Here is a 16,131-nt window from a genome sequence, read left to right as displayed (position 1 = left end):
ATTTCCTCTTTTCTTCTAACACCTTCCAAGGAAATTCAGGAGTTTGATGTTATACGTAGACCCATTATCATCTGCACTATGTACACACTAATAAAAGGACTTAAAAATGCCAAGGATTTCTGATTACATTTTTCATTGCTCTGTGGAAATGGGTTTAGGAGCAGGGCAAAATATAAAAAACTCCAAGAGTATGTACTGTTAGAATATTTTCCTATACTAAATAGCCAAGTAATTTAAACCCAAAGCTTTTCTATCAAATACACAAACACACACATACACACACACATAAAATTAATGTAAGTAAAAATTAAATTCATTGTCTACAGATTATGAATTGAGATTGCAGCTATTATCTCTTGGTTATCCTTACTCTGATTTGCTCAGAAGATCTTAGGATAAAGTGTCTCCATGTAGTTTCTGGAATCTGTTCTCTCAGGACTATACTGATCCAACACTTCCAAGGTGTGCAGAACCCAGCTGACGGTCACCCCTGGAGATGGGAGTGAGAGAGGAGCAGGGGGAAAAGAAGAGGTTTACCCAGGAAGACACTGACATGGCAGTCTATTGCTGGGATTAGTGGTGGTGCAACAGAATTACAGTCATTATACTGTTCAAGGAAGAACAGATGTAAACCCTAAATCTTCAACGTTTGTTTGGAATTGTCTTACCTGCAGTCAACTCTTGGCACTTGTCAAACGACTAGCACACCTCCACAGCACGGCCTCTTTGCTTTATCTGCTGTTCTACTTCTTCATAAGCAATCGTGGGCTGGGTCTTGGGTCAAGTTGTAAGAGAAAGTCTATTTGTGTATATTTGTATCCCGGACAGAGCATCCCACACGCTGCAAAACAACACTGTACATAACAGACACACTGCCCAGCCAGAGAACAGCCTGACAGGGAAAGCAAGTGCCATCACGTGCCCAGATGTAACTGGATGCTGAAGGGTTTGGCAGGGTGCTGTGTGGTACTTGGGCATTACCTTGAAAAACAGCAAAAAAGAAATGCACCCAGATGGGAAAAAAAAAATCCAAAGCCCAAAACCAAGGAAACAAAGCAACAACTAAAAAAATAGAAGAGAGCAGCTCAGCATTGCTGGCTTTAGACGAAAACCTGCAAAATAAACCCTCCGAAAGCTTCCTTTATGGAGAGCAGATAATCAGATAGAGCAGCCAAGTTAGCCTTCTGAACCTCTAACTCATCCACTCCCCCGGGGGCTGGGACGAGCAGAACACTCATCAAATTACAGAGATGTGTCACCTTAAACCCTCGCTATCAAGTGACAGGGGTTGCACTGAGATCTGCAAAGCTGTACAGCGGGGCACGGGGAAGAAGAGTTTTTGGAGGACAGCGTCCTCCAGCCAGGGCTGGCACCGGGCATTCGGGAGAGGACTGGCACCGGGATCTCGGGACAGGGCTGGCTGGCACTGGGATCTCGGGACAGGGCTGGCACCGGGATCTCGGGACAGGGCTGGCTGGCACTGGGATCTCGGGACAGGGCTGGCACCGGGATCTCGGGACAGGGCTGGCTGGCACTGGGATCTCGGGACAGGGCTGGCACCGGGCACTCGGGACAGGGCTGGCTGGCACTGGGATCTCGGGACAGGGCTGGCACCGGGATCTCGGGACAGGGCTGGCACTGGGATCTCGGGACAGGGCTGGCACCGGGCACTCTGGACAGGGCTGGCTGGCACCGGGATCTCGGGACAGGGCTGGCACCGGGCACTCGGGACAGGGCTGGCCGGGTGCCGGGGCTCTCCAGCATCCTGAGCGCCGCAGCAGCTCAGGCACCGCCTCTCGGGCAGCCGCAGCCCCGAGTGCCACCATGCCAGCGCAGCAGAAGAAGCTGCTCTTCAGCACCGCCGGGGTGCTGAGCTTGGCCTGCGCGCTGGGCACGGCGGCGGCCGTGGGCTCGCAGCTCTGGGTGCGGGGCTCCATCCTCTGCTCCACCGGAGCTCTGCTCGTCAACGCCAGCGGCCCCGAGCTGCGCAAGTTCATCGGAGACATCCAGTACGGGCTCTTCTCCGGGCAGCGAGTGCGGCAGTGCGGGCTCGGGGGGAGACCCCTGCAGTTCTCATGTGAGTACCGATGGTATTTGGGGGACACCCCTGCAGTTCTCATGTGAGTACCGATGGTATTTGGGGGACACCCCTGCAGTTCTCATGTGAGTACCGATGGTATTTGGGGGACACCCCTGCAGTTCTCATGTGAGTACCGATGTATTCGCGTTGTCCCCACCCCTCTGCCGGGTCAGGGTCCCCCGCCCGGCCCCGGGCTCGGACACCGAGCCTGCAGCTTGGGACACACCACAGCGACCTTGCCCTCAGCCTGCACTGATCTCACGGTCAATAACTTATTTTATACTCCTAATACAGCCTGGCTCATGTCTTCAAGAATCTATAATGCGGTTACACAGAGAGCCATATTGCAAAAGATTAATACTATTACTTTAAAAATAATATTTGGGAGGGCTAATTAATCTCTGTCATCTTCCTCTGTGCTGTTAAGAAGAATGAACTAAACCAGTAAGAACCTCAGGAAAAAGCTGGGACACTGGCTGCTATTGAGAAACAAAGCAGCCCAAAAGTTTGCAGTCTGTGGTGCTAATTGGAAGAAGGACTCAGGGAGGCTGTCTGGGGAATGCTGGCTGACTTGGTACCTGACACACAGAATATCAAAGTATTAGTAATGGCTTCACTTTACAGTCATAACCTATTAATCTTCAAGGATAAGAAGATCAATAAAAAAATTACGAAGTGAGACACATTTGTATCCAGCAGCACATGGAACAGGCAGTAAAAGCCACTCGCTGTGGGTACAATACCTCTCCTAAAGTTACTACAGCACACAGTTTATCATTGTTCTGCTACAGCAGCACATGCAAATTGCTCACACCCGTGATTTCATGCAAGGGAAGGTTGCCAGACAAGGTACCAGAAACTATTTACTTCATAACATTTTCCAAAAATAGTAAACCAAGCTAATTTAATGCAGTATTTGCCCTCTCTAAATTCCATCACTAGTCTGTTTATGGCACTGAAGTTCCCTCTTGATTGCTTTGTGTGCCATCCCAGTGTGCAGTGATTGCACCATGGGTGAATTTTCAGAGGGGTCTGTGCAATCCCAGGGATTTGGTTTACTGCCATAGCTGACACTTATGTTCCAGGGCTGCTCCAGCTGCCAGCAGCTCTGGGACTGACACCCAGGTTCAGCCTGGGACAGCAGCGAGGGGTCAGGAGCACTCACCTCAGGGAGAACCGAGAACAAGATGCTGGTCCTGTTCCCTGGGGCTGCAGCAGCCCCCTCCCATCACCTCAGTACCTTGGAAAGTACCAGGAGCATTCCTGAAAGCAGGACAAGCTTATAAAATACACAGCCATAGCTTAATGCACTCACTGCACTTAACCACGTCTGAGAAAAGACACAGAAAATAGGCTAAATGATTTACTTCTATGCTTGTCCCCATTAAATGCTCCCCTCTGACCACTGCATCTCTTTTAATTGCAATATGAATTTGCTCTGCCAGCAAACCCTGGTCAGCTGGGGAAAACTTCTGCTCCATTTGTTCCCACTCATTCCCATCAGTTTCTAGGTCAGTGTTCATTTTCTAAAGGTCTCTGCCATGCACAGCACACATGAGTTCATTCAGGACCATGAAGGAATGTTTTCCTTTCAAGGCAACATTGCTTCTGGAATTGATTTTTCCTAATACATCATATATAAAATGTTAACCAGCTATAGATACAGGTGCCCAGGGGAAGATTCAATACCGTGCCATAACTTGTTTTCTTAAAACAAACCATACAAAATTGTATTATTAAATACAGAGTTTTGCATGTTCTCCCAAAGCATCAGATAGTGTCACAGGAACTAATGCTAATCCTTGCAGGAATCCTGCACTGGAAGGGCTCAGAGGTCTCACCAGAGCCTTCCCTTCCTCAGGCTCTCCCAGCCTGACTCTATGCCTCCCTCAGCAGCTCCACGTTGTTTTAATTTTGGAGGCAGCTCTGCAGATGGAGTCTGAGCAGGGCAGAGGGGCTGGATCCCCTCTCCCCTCTGCTCACAAGTGGGAGCAGCCCAGGGCAGGGCAGGTTCTGGGTGCCAGAGCATGTGCAGCTTCTCCCCCAGCAGCAGCCTCCTTCTCCTTGGGCAGCTCCCAGCACGTTCCCCACCCAGCCCAGGGCTTGTGCTGGGGTAGCCCTGACCCACACACAGCACCCTGAACTTCGTGACATTTGTTTCATTAATTTCCCTTTCATTTAGCCAGGGAGATAAATGGACTAGATATCCCATTACCTGCTGCTCTGTGCTCTGCATGGAGCTGCAGAGCAGTGTGCTGGTATAGACTTTACAAGGAGGAGTAATTGATGTGGGGCTGCTTTCCTCTCCACGCGTTACAGCACAGCAAAGCAGCACCAGGCATTTTTACCTAGCTCTAGTCATGCCCCCATGGATCAGGAGCTGTGGAGTGTATTTCACTGTTCCTTCCAAGATACCTGGTTTTGCCAATCAAACAGGAATTTCTAAAAAATCAGTCTCTCTTGCTGTCTGAATGACTATGCCTGTGTCCTAGACAAACAGGACCACAATTTGAAAGAGTAGTTTAAAAGCTGCATAAAAATATTTGGAATAAATTATTCCTGAATTTGTGCATCCATAATCACAGCATAACTTCCTTTCCCATATCACAACCTTTTGTGGGACCTCATGAACATAAATGAAAACAAAGTCTAAAGAAAGATTTCTTGTCCCAGACCCAGAGAAGAGTGGATGGCCAAGCCTTCAGCCAAGGGAGCCCAGCCCTGTAACACTGGCACTGGCCTCAGTGACACCTTGTGCCACACCTGCCCCCTCAAGTAAAACCTCCTGGTTTGTCCCCAGAAGATGCTTTTCACATTAAGGACCAAATGCCACCCTCAGGAAGGGGAGGAGAGGCTTTCCCTGGAGCTGCTCTTCCTCTCTCCTGGCCAGTCTATGCTTCTGAGTTTCAGAGAATTTTTCTGCCTACAAACATCCATGAAAAACCATTTCTAATTAATTACTTCATCTGGTTGCCTTTAGAAGAGCAGGACTAAAACAATTATCACAAACCAGCAGGAGTCCCCACCCTGACAGAGTTGTCAGAGACAACGTTACCTAATGTGTATAATAATGTTGTGGTTTTTTTGTTTTCAGTTTTTCCAGATTTGCTCAGAATTATCCCTGCAAGTATCCACGTTAGTGTCATTCTCTTCTGCACAGTGCTGATTGTCTTTGCCCTGGTGGGAGCAGGGTTCTTCATGTTCAATGCTTTTGGCAGCCCCTACGAGACTCTGCACGGCCCCGTGGGGCTCTACCTCTGGAGCTTCATCTCCTGTGAGTAGCCCAGGCTGTGCTGGGGCTGGCCCTGCTCACCAGGACCCTTCCTCAGGAGAGGAGAGAGAGTTAAACTGCGCCTGCACTCACCCTACGTCTGCAAAAGCAAGCCAGGCAGGAGAGAGGGTGGCTCTGCCTTATCAGAACACATTTTTCAAATTGAAGCTGAGAGATAAACTGGGGAAATCCCACACGAGGGTGGGTGGCAGGGTGGGAATGGACAAGCAGCTGCAGGAAGCCATGGCAGAAGGGCCCCAGGGACCCAGAGCTGGGGTGGCATCACCAGCACCCCACACACAGTAAGGAGCAGGAACCACACCAGAGTAGGAAAAGGGGGGAAAAGAACCAAAACAGCCAGTGATGCAGCTGGGTTCACAACAGGAGGGTTCCAGACAATGTGGGTGAGGTCAGCACTCAGAGCAGCACAGTCTTGCCAAGGACAGCAGAGCTGAGCAGGCAGAGAGCAAGAAGCTGGCAGCAGCCCAAGCTGTGAGCAGAACCTCTGCCAGGCAGGGGGAACAGAGGGTCCCTCTGCCACACACCCTCTCTGGGCTGCTGGCTTGGCTGGCAGGAAGATCCACCCTGACTTTACAGGGTATTACACACTACAATCATAATTTAACAAGGGACTTCAGCTCATGTTTCTGTTCAGGCACGCACAGAGCTCTGCTCTGCTCAGCGGGACAACGAGCAACTTAAAGCTGAACTTGAGCACAGACACCTCACTAGCTCAGAGCACTAAAGCAGCTGTGCTAAATATTCCTGGTCCTGAGCCAAGTTCAAATAGAAAACCTTCCCCATTTAATTAGCCATTGGCTTGGATTCCAAAAATAATCCCTGTTAAAGCTAAGTGGCCATACAAACATTCTCCATGGGGTATTTGGCTGCAGCATATATGATACAGCGTGGCTGAGGGATTGCTGAGGTGATGAGCATCTCCCCCTCCCTTTCAGGTTCCTGTGGTTGCCTCATCATGATTCTCTTCTCCTCAGAGGTGAAGATCCACCACCTTTCAGAGAAAATTGCTAATTTCAAAGGGGGAACTTTTACATTCAAGACTCACAGTGAGCAGTTTGCAAATTCCTTCTGGACCATCCTGGTTTGCTCCCTGGTGCACTTCCTCAACACCCTGCTAATCCGATTCGCTGGATTTAAATTTCCCTTTTCAAAATCAAAAGACTCAGGGACAATCACAGGAGCAGTTGACCTGATGTATTAAAATGATGGGATTTAAGAATGTTTCAAGTAAAGAAGTTTGTCACTATTGCATCAACAACCACCAGATGTACCAACTTGTGAACAATTAGCTCTAGAGAAGGTAAAAAAAAGGGAAGTTTCAAATAAGTGTCAATATGGTGTAAGCAGTGAACAAAAGAGATGTGCTGTATGGTAATATCTGGATGGAAAACCCTCTTTCTTGGGGTAAGATCTTATTAAGACATTTTTTTCCTGTAAACTGTTTAAAAAAGTATCTGGTATGAAGAAAAATAGGAATCCCAGTAGCATTGCACTGAATCTGGAAAGTCCAATCAATGGTTTGTAGGAGAAGCTCACACTCACCAGCAGCAGCTCTGCCCTTCAGCCTGGTGAAGGCAAGGATGCAGCCATGACCACGTCAGAGCAGCAGGGCGCAAGGACAGGCAGCAAACTTTCAGAAACCAGCAAGGGACAGGACAAGGTCCAGGCTCTGCCCCAGCAGTCCTGAGACTCCAGCTCACGTGTGCAGTGCTCAGAGGGCACAACCCAAACACCTGCACTTCGACCTGGCTTCACGTGCATGGCAACAGCATCATTTCTCTCCATGAAACCCTCTGGGCTTTTTCCTTTTAACAAACCAAACTGTGCTCCAAACCCAGAATCCTGGGAGCCCTTGTTTCCCCAGAAGCTGCTGCAGCTTGGTGGCAGAGCTGACACAGCACACAGTGCAGTGGAGGTGCCTCATGCCCCTGCTTGTCTGAGGGAGGCAGCCAGGCCTGGCAGTGCTGAACAAACCCTCTGCAGCTCATCAGGAAAAGGGCAATTCCCAGGGCAGAGCCATGGGAGAGAGCCCAGGTACCCCCAGCTTCCACTGCCCCCTCCAGAGAACAGCCCTGCAAGTTCTTATCAGAAAATGCCAATAAACAAGTGAGAACCCTGGTGAGGGGCAGCAGTAACACAACAGGCACGGCACAACAGGCACAACACAACAGGATAAACACAGCACAACAGGAAAAACACAACACAAAACAACAGGCACAGCACAACAGGAACAACACAACACAGGCTCCCGTGCAGGCTGCAGCTCAGCAGGGGCTGAGGAGCCAACAGGGAGGGTCTGGCATGGGAAGCCAGAACAAACATCCCTGGAGAGATGTCCCCTGGACATCCCCAAGCCAGCTAAAGCAAGAGATGTTCCCCAGGTACCAGGTATCAGAGCCCTCTGTGCTTCAGGATGTACCAGCCCACGAGGCCTTACTGACTCTGATGTCATTTTTTGTACTTTTACTGTGAAAGGCAGAACACTGCTGTGTTATTGTAAAGGTTTTTGTCAGCTGTATCCTTTCCCAAGGTAACTCTGCCTCTGCATCTCCCTGGATTTTATAATGTGGAAGGGCTTCTGTGAGTCAGCACAACTCCCAGTGTTCTTCATCATTTTCTTGTTAATCTATGTGAATATTCCTCCTAATGTTAATGTATGCTCTTAAAGCATAATTTGTATTGCATCTCATGGTATCGTTTACTACACAGCAAACCCAAACGTAATCCTTTACTGTGCAGACAGGAGCAGCCCCAGCCTGGGGTCTGGGAGTCTTCACAGGGGTCCCTGTGCCCAAAATCTGGCCCGACCACCCCCACATCCCCCCCTGCATCCGAGCATCGGCCCAGCTGCTCCTGAGGCAAGCAACAACTCCTTACCAGAAAAATAAAATTAGGACGATGTTTGTGTGTTCGACTGGCTGAAAGAGCAGATATGTTCTACCCAGTGCAAACCGTGAGGGAGCCCCAGCATGGACCCTGGACCTCCCTGTATCCATGAAAATGCCCCCGCTCCTGCCCCACGCTCCTGCCACCCGCAGCCAGCCCCCACGAGCAGCCACGGCTGCCGCCACCCCTCCGGCTCCTGTGGCATTAAACATTGATGCTGCTGGCACAAAGAGCAGGGCAGAGCGGGGGGCCGGGCTCTCCGGGCAGCTCAGTCACCGTCGGACACCGTGGGACACCGCGGGACACGGTGGGACACCGCGGGACACCGCGGGACACCGTGGAACACCGCGGGACACCGCGGGACACGGTGGGACACGGTGGGACACCGCGGGACACGGTGGGACACCGTGGGACACCGCGGGACACCGCGGGACACCGCGGGACACGGTGGGACACCGCGGGACACGGTGGGACACCGCGGGACACCGCTCGCAGACCCCGGCGGCGGGCGGGGAGCTCGGTGCGTCCCGGCAGGGAGGGTCAGAGAGCGGCTCCAGTGCCCGCAGCACCGCCCGGAGCATCCCCCGAGCATCGATCCCCCGGAGCATCCTCCGAGGGGAGCTCAGCGGCTGCCATGGGCGACCGGGGGGCTGAGCACGCTGCACCGACGGAGGTGGAGGAGATCACCAGCAGAATCTCTGATCTGAGCAAATGGAGAGAAATTTTTAGTTTCCCTGGGTAAGATTTTTATTCTGCTTCTTGAACACAGTTTTAGTTCCAGGTGGTTATTTAATGTAGTTTTTAAAGTTATGTTTTATTACAAAACTTATGTGACATTGACAAAAGGTGTGCTCTGTAACATAAATGCTTCAGCTCATACTCTTCCTTTATTCTGGGGTTCCCTTCTGGCTGGGCTCTGGTTTCTCCACATGCTAGCAATATCTCTGTTGGGCATTTTAATTTGTACTTTATTTTACGTTTTCAGCTTGGAAATCAACAGCACAGCTCATCAGGTAACTCCTCTTCCAAGGGTAATATTTTCTGTTTGGCTGGTGAGTTTTTGGCTGTCCTTGCTTGGCACACTAAGGACGTCACACATCCATAGCTGCAGCCCAGGTATCTATGGAGATTAACTTCTCATGCTGTTTTTTTGAGAAACAAACATTTTCTTCAGATATTTTTAAATCAAAGGGACAGTCCAGTCCAACACTTGATTAACCTTTCCATCAAGAACTAATGGTTTTCACAGTGAGTTTTTGAAAACAAACTAAAGATCTCCAAAATACAAGTATTTGGAAAACATCCCGTGCCCTTAGGTCGGGAGACACTGGAGGGTGTTTATTCCCTGTAATTCAGGCAAACACAGCACCGTGACCTGTCCCAGCCATCAGCTGGTAGGGGTGTGTTGGGAATGTCTGAAAGCAGCTGGAAGTCAAGGGCACCCACATTCCAGGGCAGCGTGTGCCCCCTGCCAGCCCCCAGCCAGGCACTGCTGGGGAACCCTGGGCGCTGGAGGAGCAGCCCTGGGTGATGGATGCACTGCTGCTCCTCTCCCTGCAGCCAGGACAGAGCAGTGCTGGCCATGGACCAGCCGGAGCTGGGCAGTCCCCAGGGTCACAGCCCCCCTGCAGCATCCCCCAGCCCCTCCTGCTCCCGCTGGGCGGCCGCCCCATCTCCCTGGACACGGCAATGGTGAGCTGCTGCTGAATTAACCATGAGCTGTAATGCAATCTCCTAAAGAAAAGAGGCTGGGGAGCCTTTCCTGGTGCCCGCTGTCAGCTGGACAGTGTGTGGAATGGGGATGGATTCTTTAGGACACTCTTAACAAACATGGCCAGAATGCAACCTTAAAGCTGACACTCGCTAATTCTCAGGAGAGAACTAGTCAAAAATGACAACAGGCAACATTTCCCTGTACTTAGGGGCTTCCCTGACAAAAAGCCTCAGGACAGGAGGCAGGATCATGGAATTATTTGGCTTTGAAAGGACCTTAAACACCATCAGTGAGGGATTTCAGCTCCTGTGGAGTGCCTGGCCCCAAAAGCATTGCTGCCAGGTGCTGCTGTCCTTGGCAGTTCTGTGGGCAGTGACAGGATGGGCCCCAGTGCAATCATCCCCAAAATGTGCACTGTTCCCAAATGTAAGTTATTGCACACTACAACCAAGCTTCACCAGAGTGGCTGAGTGCTGAGTGAGGTCCCTGCACACAGCTCAAAGCATCACCTTTGCTCTGGAGCTGAGCCTGGCTCTGGGCAGGGTGTGACGCTGCTCTGGCTGAGGGCACACACAGCACCTGCACCCCGCGAGCCCTGATGGGACAGACCCTCCATTCTGGGACGAGAGATCTGACCCTGGCCCCTCTCCTCCTCCTCCTCCTCAGAGGCTGCAGCAGCTGCTCTTCAGGAACACCACCCCCCTGTTTGGCTGGGAGTGGGCAGCAGCACACTTCAGCTTCCACCCACCACACTCCGACCTGGCCTACGCTCTGCAGGCAGGAAAGGTAAACGTGTCCGATAGGAAAGGGAAAAGTGTCCCACAGGAAAGGGAAAAGTGTTCCATAGGAAAGGGAAAAGTGTCCCACAGCAGTGACACCTGCTGCTTGGTGTCACTGACACCTGTGGGAGCTGGCAGCCAGTGCAGGAGGCCTCAGCAGCACACCTGTACCCTGCACACCTGTACCCTGCACACCTGTACCCCACACACCTGTACCCCACACACCTGTACCTCAAACACCTATACCCCACACTCCTGTACCCCACACTCCTGTAGCCCTGCACACCTGCTCAGGACAGACACAGCAGGTTTCCAAAAGCCTGTTTCTTTTCTGAGAATTAGACTCACCTAATTATTCCTGCACCATCCAACAAGTGAAGTCACCTAGACCGTCATGTTCTGAGATGCAGGTTTTCTTCTTCTTTATTTACCATCACAACACTGCACCCAAAAAAGCAGAGGGCCGAGATACACAGTCCAACTGTAAATCCCCTGAACTTGTTTGGAGGCTGAAACGCTGGGTACAGCCTTGGGTGCACTCCCTGTGTTCCAAAGCTCTGTGCTCACAGAGCACACAGCCCTGGTGTGTGTGTCAACACGGTGGAGAGTGGGTACAGGCACTGCTGTGTGCAGCCTCTCATCAGCTCTGGGCTGCCTCAGGACCTCTGGAGGGGACAAAAACCGAAAAAACCATGAGGCTCCCAAACACACGTGGTACCTGGAGCCAGCTGCTATTCCCTGGGACAGAGGGAAGAAGGGCAGGGACCCACAGGATCCCTGCTGTCCCCACACACACCAGGGCTACCTTGCAGCTTCTTCTCAAAAATGATTTCTTGTTGTCCTCCTGGCCAGGGACAGCTGGGAATGGCATGTGCTCCTTCAGATCCCTCTGAGGGCAGGGGCTGTTTTTCTATTCCCAGGGAGGAACGAGAGCCATTCTGGCAGCTGTACAAGCACACATCATCACATACCTGCTCTTCACAAGAGACACAGAATTTACTCACCTGGAAAGGTAAGCTGCTGGGCCTCATGGGACACATGTAAATTATTTCCATGCACTGCTTGGTCAGCACCAGCCTCTGGGTTCAGGCAAACCAGATGCAGGGTCAGGTGTGCAGATACAGGTGGGGATATGCACGGGGAGAGAACCTTGGCTGGCCCCCAGCAAGGCTTCTCTCCACCAAGCCCTCTGATTTCGGGACAGTGGGACGTGCCCCTGCCCTGCATGGTGGCACAGGCACAGCCCTGTGTCCCCCTGGCACAGGCTGTGCCGGGTCGGGCGCTGGGAGCAGAGGCAGGCACTGGCCACGGCCCTGGCAGGGACCCTGTGGGCAGCAGGAGGAGGTGGCAGAGCTGTCGTGTGCCTCAGCACTGCCCCTGTCACCACGGTGCCACGTGAGGGCTACGGAGCCAGCAGCTTCACAGACAGAGTGAGTATGGAACCGTCCTCTGCCAACGGGATTTTCCTTAGATCCCTTTGGCCTGAAACACCAAATCTCCTATACCCACCCCCTCCCTTATACTGCCCTACAAACAGCGACCACCCCAGAGCCAGGTCTGGGTGCAGCCCTGATACATCCACCTCCCCTTCTCCAAAGCCCATCTTCCTTCTCCTGCAAAAGGAGAATCCTGTCAACACCAAGCTGCTTCCCTGAATCCCTGCCAGAGCCCGAGCCCATGGTTGGACAGGGGCAGAGCAAACCTTTGCATTCTTCTTTCACTTGACTAATGGAACCGTAGGATTCCAAAGCTCAGCTTTTTTGGTACAATTTGTGTCTCCTTCACACCACCCTCACGGTGCTCGTGCCCAGCAGATCTGGCTGTTCGAGTTCTCAGAGAAAGCTGCCGCTCAGGGCTTCATCTCTGATCACATCAACTGTGTAAGTGGGGATAACTGCTTCGTCCAAGTCATTTTCTTGCTAAATTACATTTATTTCCCATTGGAATTGAGCATTTGGGACACAGCAGTGTCACCATTATCAGGACATTCACACAGTTAATGTACATTTTGTTCATGGATCATTTCCAGCCTTTCCTACAGGAAGGGATCCTGCTCCCATTAAATCCCTGTGACTTTACTCATTATTCCAGCTCTTTCAGCCCACAAACACTGGGTAAACAGGGCAGCATTTTGTACATCATTCAAAGATGTGATTCCTTGCAGCCTCAGCAAAAATATGGGGAAAATTGTGCAGAACCCATTTAGTCAATAATTGGAAGTTTCTTTTTTCTTTTTTTTACCTGATCCTATTCAACAAAATCAGTTACAAAATCTTCCTGGAATAAAACCTTAGTCATCTAACTCAACACACCCAGCTAAGGCTTTATTGCAGCCCAGAAATTGTTCTAATTTAATATGATTTATCAACCATAATTCCTACTCTGTGATCCCTTATTTATTTTTCCAGTTCGAAAGCAAAGGAAGCCACGGAGTGATCCTATATTTATTCAGTTTGCTTTTCTCTAGGACACTTGAAAGGTATATTTTATTTTTTAAACATTTTCCTGTGGTTTGGTTACATGTGAAAAGCCTTTTCTTTTCCTCCGATTTGTGTTGGTCAGGCAGGGAGGTGCAGTGCTGCCTCTGGCACGGGCCCAGTGCTGCCCTGGTGATCTGTGCTTGGCCACACAGGGTCCAAGAGGATTTAGGTGACACAGCTCCTCTGTTGAATGCCAGTTCTGGAAATATCACCTGTACAGAGGTAGGATCAGCCACATGTCTCAAGCATTCTGATTTTATTATTCCCACATCAGATTAAGGGAAAAAAATCATTTGTTAATAATCCAAAGAAAAAATAAGCATAAGTTCATTTTTAAAAATATTTTGCAATTTTAATCATGACTGTGCACTAAAAAACGGATGATGATGATGATGATGATAGTAAGAATAATTTTTAAAAAGCCACTGGCACCCTGGCATTCCCCTGCTTGTGACACACGAGACAGAGGTGGGAGCAGCCATCACCTGCACGGGGCGCTCTCTCGGTGCCCAGGTGTGACGGGGCTGTTTTCCCAGGCCGTGCTCAGCCTGCTGCTGACAGGACGGGCGAGCCCGCGGGGGCTCGGCGGCCACCGGGAGCCCGAGCCCGGGACTGCCCATGGGGATGCGGGGGAGCCGGGACAGCGAGGGCCAGTGGGATTCCTGCGCTGGGAACGGGCACCGAGGGAGCGGCAGGTGAGTGCAGGTGAGCCCCGGGCCAGCAGGACACACAGACGGCCGGCCCGGCTCAGCCCGGGTCCTGGCGAGTGTCCCCTCGCTCAGGTGAGCCCCGCGCTGCGCTCGCCCCGGTTGCCCGTGTGGCTGTGCAGCCTCTCGGGCAGGCACAGCGTGCTCTTCGGCACCGACAGCCGGCTGCTCTCCGACTGGAAATCCGAGAGAATCTTCCACCTGTACTTCTGCAGTGGGCAGCAGGAGCAGACCCGAACTGCCCACCTGACCGTAGGTACGGGGACCCAGGCTCCCCAGGGACTGACAGACAGCTGTCGTTCCTGTGTTAAATACTCAATACAAATTTAAACACACCAGGAAGCAGGACTGTTTCATGAGCAATTCAAAATGTGTAATAACCTTCTCTCCAACTACCGTGGTTTTACCCCATCCGGCCCCACAGAGCCACTCACTCACTCCCCCACCAGCAGGGTCAGGGAGAGAACTGGAAAGGTAGAAGCTAAAGAACTTGTGGGTTGAGATAGAGACAGGCTAATAAGAAAAGCAAAAGCCACACACACGAGCAAAGGAAAGCAAAGAATTGATTCACTTCCTCTACAGGCAGGCAGGTGCTCAGCCACCTTCAGGAGAGCAGGGCCCCATCACACACAACAGTGACTTGGGAACATAAACACCACACTCAAAAGCCCTGCTCCCTTTTCTTCCTTCTCCCCACTTTATATCCTGAGCATGCTGTCCTACGCTCTGGAATATCCCTTTGATCATTTTGGGTCCTCTGTCCTGGCTGTGTCTTCTCCCAGCCTGCCGTGCTCTCCCAGTTTCCTCCCCAGCACGGCAGGAGGAGGAACAGAAGAGGCCTTGGCTGTGCTGGCACTGCCCAGAAATAACAAAATCACCTCTATACAATCAACCCTGTGCTCAGCACAAACCCAAAACACAGCTCCATAGCAGACAATGGGAAAGCAATGAATTCTACCCCAGAGCAGACGTGCACACCAAGGCAGTGAGGCTGGTTCACAGCAGGGACCACCTGCCTGGCTCACTGAATTCTGTGAATTCACTGAATTCTGCCTTCCTGCTCAGCACCAGGTGCCACTGTGGCCCTCGTGCTCCCCACCAAGTTTCATACTCCCCCAGGAGGGACAAACTGCTCCTGTAGCAACGCTTGGGTTGTGAACCAGGTTTTGTGCTTGGGATTCTTGTTTCTCTGCTGCTGTGCATCACTTACCTTCCTCACTGGGTGCCTCCTTCCCCACTCTCCTTTCACTGCAGCATTTAAAGCGAAGTCAGAACCTTGAAACTAAAGGGTAAATCTGCAGGGAAGCAGAATGGTTTGAGATCAACTGTCACGATACCTGGTGTGGCCACAGATACTATCTGAGCATCTGCTCAGAAAAGCAATATGCAAACACACAGTGCAAGGAGCCCAGAACTGCCCTTAGAGCACCGGAATTTCCCGGGGGGGCCATGGTGCAGGGGCAGTCCCCAGCCCAGGAGGCCCTGCTTGCCCCCGGCTCCCTGGGGCAGAACAGCACATCGACACCAAGACAGCTGTGGCAGCTTCTGCTTTTAACCTTCACTGAAGCCTTTTTGAGTGAGAATGGGGTTTTAAAGATTTGTTTTTAGACATTTATTTTTCATTTCCTCTTCAGACACTCATTCGCATCACTGGGAAGAGGCTCCAAGAGAAGAGCCCTGCAGCCCGGGGCGGAGGCGCCCAGCCCTGGAGATGGCAATCAGGACCAAGTGGGCAGGGGCCACGGTCAGCTGGAACGGGACAGACCCCTTCTTCTGAGGACAGAGCAGGATGGACCTCTGCTCCTGGAGGGGACTGGCATCTACCACACGACTAACTGGTCACTGCAGGAGGACAAAAAGCTCTCCACAGTCAAAGAGCCTTTGCTGCATTGAGGGGACAGCCTGTCCACATGGCACCACACCCCCTGCAAGGGCATGCAGGAGGAGCAGCGACCCTGTGCCACTGCGCTCCTTTCCCAGGTGGTAGGATGCAGGTTTTCCTGCTTCCCACCACAGCTGGCAGGAAAAGGAAAGAGTCAAGCCCTGGCACAGCTGCCCATAGCAGTGGTGGAGTTCTCCATCCCTGGAGGGATTTAAAAGCTGAGCAGATGCGGGATTTGGGAATGAGGTTTAGTGGTGACCTCGGCAGTGCTGGGATAATGGTTGGACCCGTTAGGTCTTAGGGGGCTTTTC

General features: G+C 51.6%; 2 protein-coding genes across 3 annotated transcripts; both read left to right on the top strand.

Annotated features, from left to right (window-relative positions):
• The first annotated feature begins 1,824 nt into the window (after positions 1–1,824).
• On the top strand, positions 1,825–6,573 carry CLRN1 (clarin 1). Of its 2 annotated transcripts, none has more exons than XM_062499450.1 (3): positions 1,825–2,077; positions 5,175–5,354; positions 6,308–6,573. In XM_062499450.1, the coding sequence occupies exons 1-3, from the start codon at positions 1,825–1,827 to the stop codon at positions 6,571–6,573; spliced, it is 699 nt and encodes a 232-aa protein (XP_062355434.1). The 2 variants fall into 2 exon arrangements, with proteins under 2 accessions (XP_062355434.1, XP_062355433.1); XM_062499449.1 differs by having other exon boundaries at positions 6,269–6,573.
• A 2,319-nt stretch (positions 6,574–8,892) lies between these two features.
• Positions 8,893–15,715, top strand: MINDY4B (MINDY family member 4B). Its single transcript, XM_062499377.1, has 11 exons — positions 8,893–8,996; positions 9,244–9,271; positions 9,819–9,950; positions 10,639–10,758; positions 11,672–11,763; positions 12,016–12,181; positions 12,566–12,631; positions 13,160–13,230; positions 13,384–13,453; positions 13,768–14,194; positions 15,573–15,715. The coding sequence occupies exons 1-11, from the start codon at positions 8,893–8,895 to the stop codon at positions 15,713–15,715; spliced, it is 1,419 nt and encodes a 472-aa protein (XP_062355361.1).
• The last annotated feature ends 416 nt before the right edge of the window (positions 15,716–16,131 follow it).

Source organism: Cinclus cinclus, chromosome 10, assembly GCF_963662255.1.
Source record: "Cinclus cinclus chromosome 10, bCinCin1.1, whole genome shotgun sequence".
Classification (NCBI taxonomy): Eukaryota; Metazoa; Chordata; class Aves; order Passeriformes; family Cinclidae; genus Cinclus; species Cinclus cinclus.
This window is presented reverse-complemented; position numbering and strand designations above follow the sequence as displayed.

Bases quoted from the DNA above. Each gene is read 5' to 3' on its own strand.
- CLRN1 (XM_062499449.1), top strand. From the start codon at position 1,825: ATGCCAGCGCAGCAGAAGAAGCTGCTCTTCAGCACCGCCGGGGTGCTG. The intron at 2,078-5,174 runs GTGAGTACCGAT...TTTTGTTTTCAG, and splicing joins GAGACCCCTGCAGTTCTCAT to TTTTTCCAGATTTGCTCAGA. The intron at 5,355-6,268 runs GTGAGTAGCCCA...AGCGTGGCTGAG, and splicing joins CCTCTGGAGCTTCATCTCCT to GGATTGCTGAGGTGATGAGC.
- MINDY4B (XM_062499377.1), top strand. From the start codon at position 8,893: ATGGGCGACCGGGGGGCTGAGCACGCTGCACCGACGGAGGTGGAGGAG. The intron at 8,997-9,243 runs GTAAGATTTTTA...TTACGTTTTCAG, and splicing joins GAAATTTTTAGTTTCCCTGG to CTTGGAAATCAACAGCACAG. The intron at 9,951-10,638 runs GTGAGCTGCTGC...CCTCCTCCTCAG, and splicing joins TCTCCCTGGACACGGCAATG to AGGCTGCAGCAGCTGCTCTT.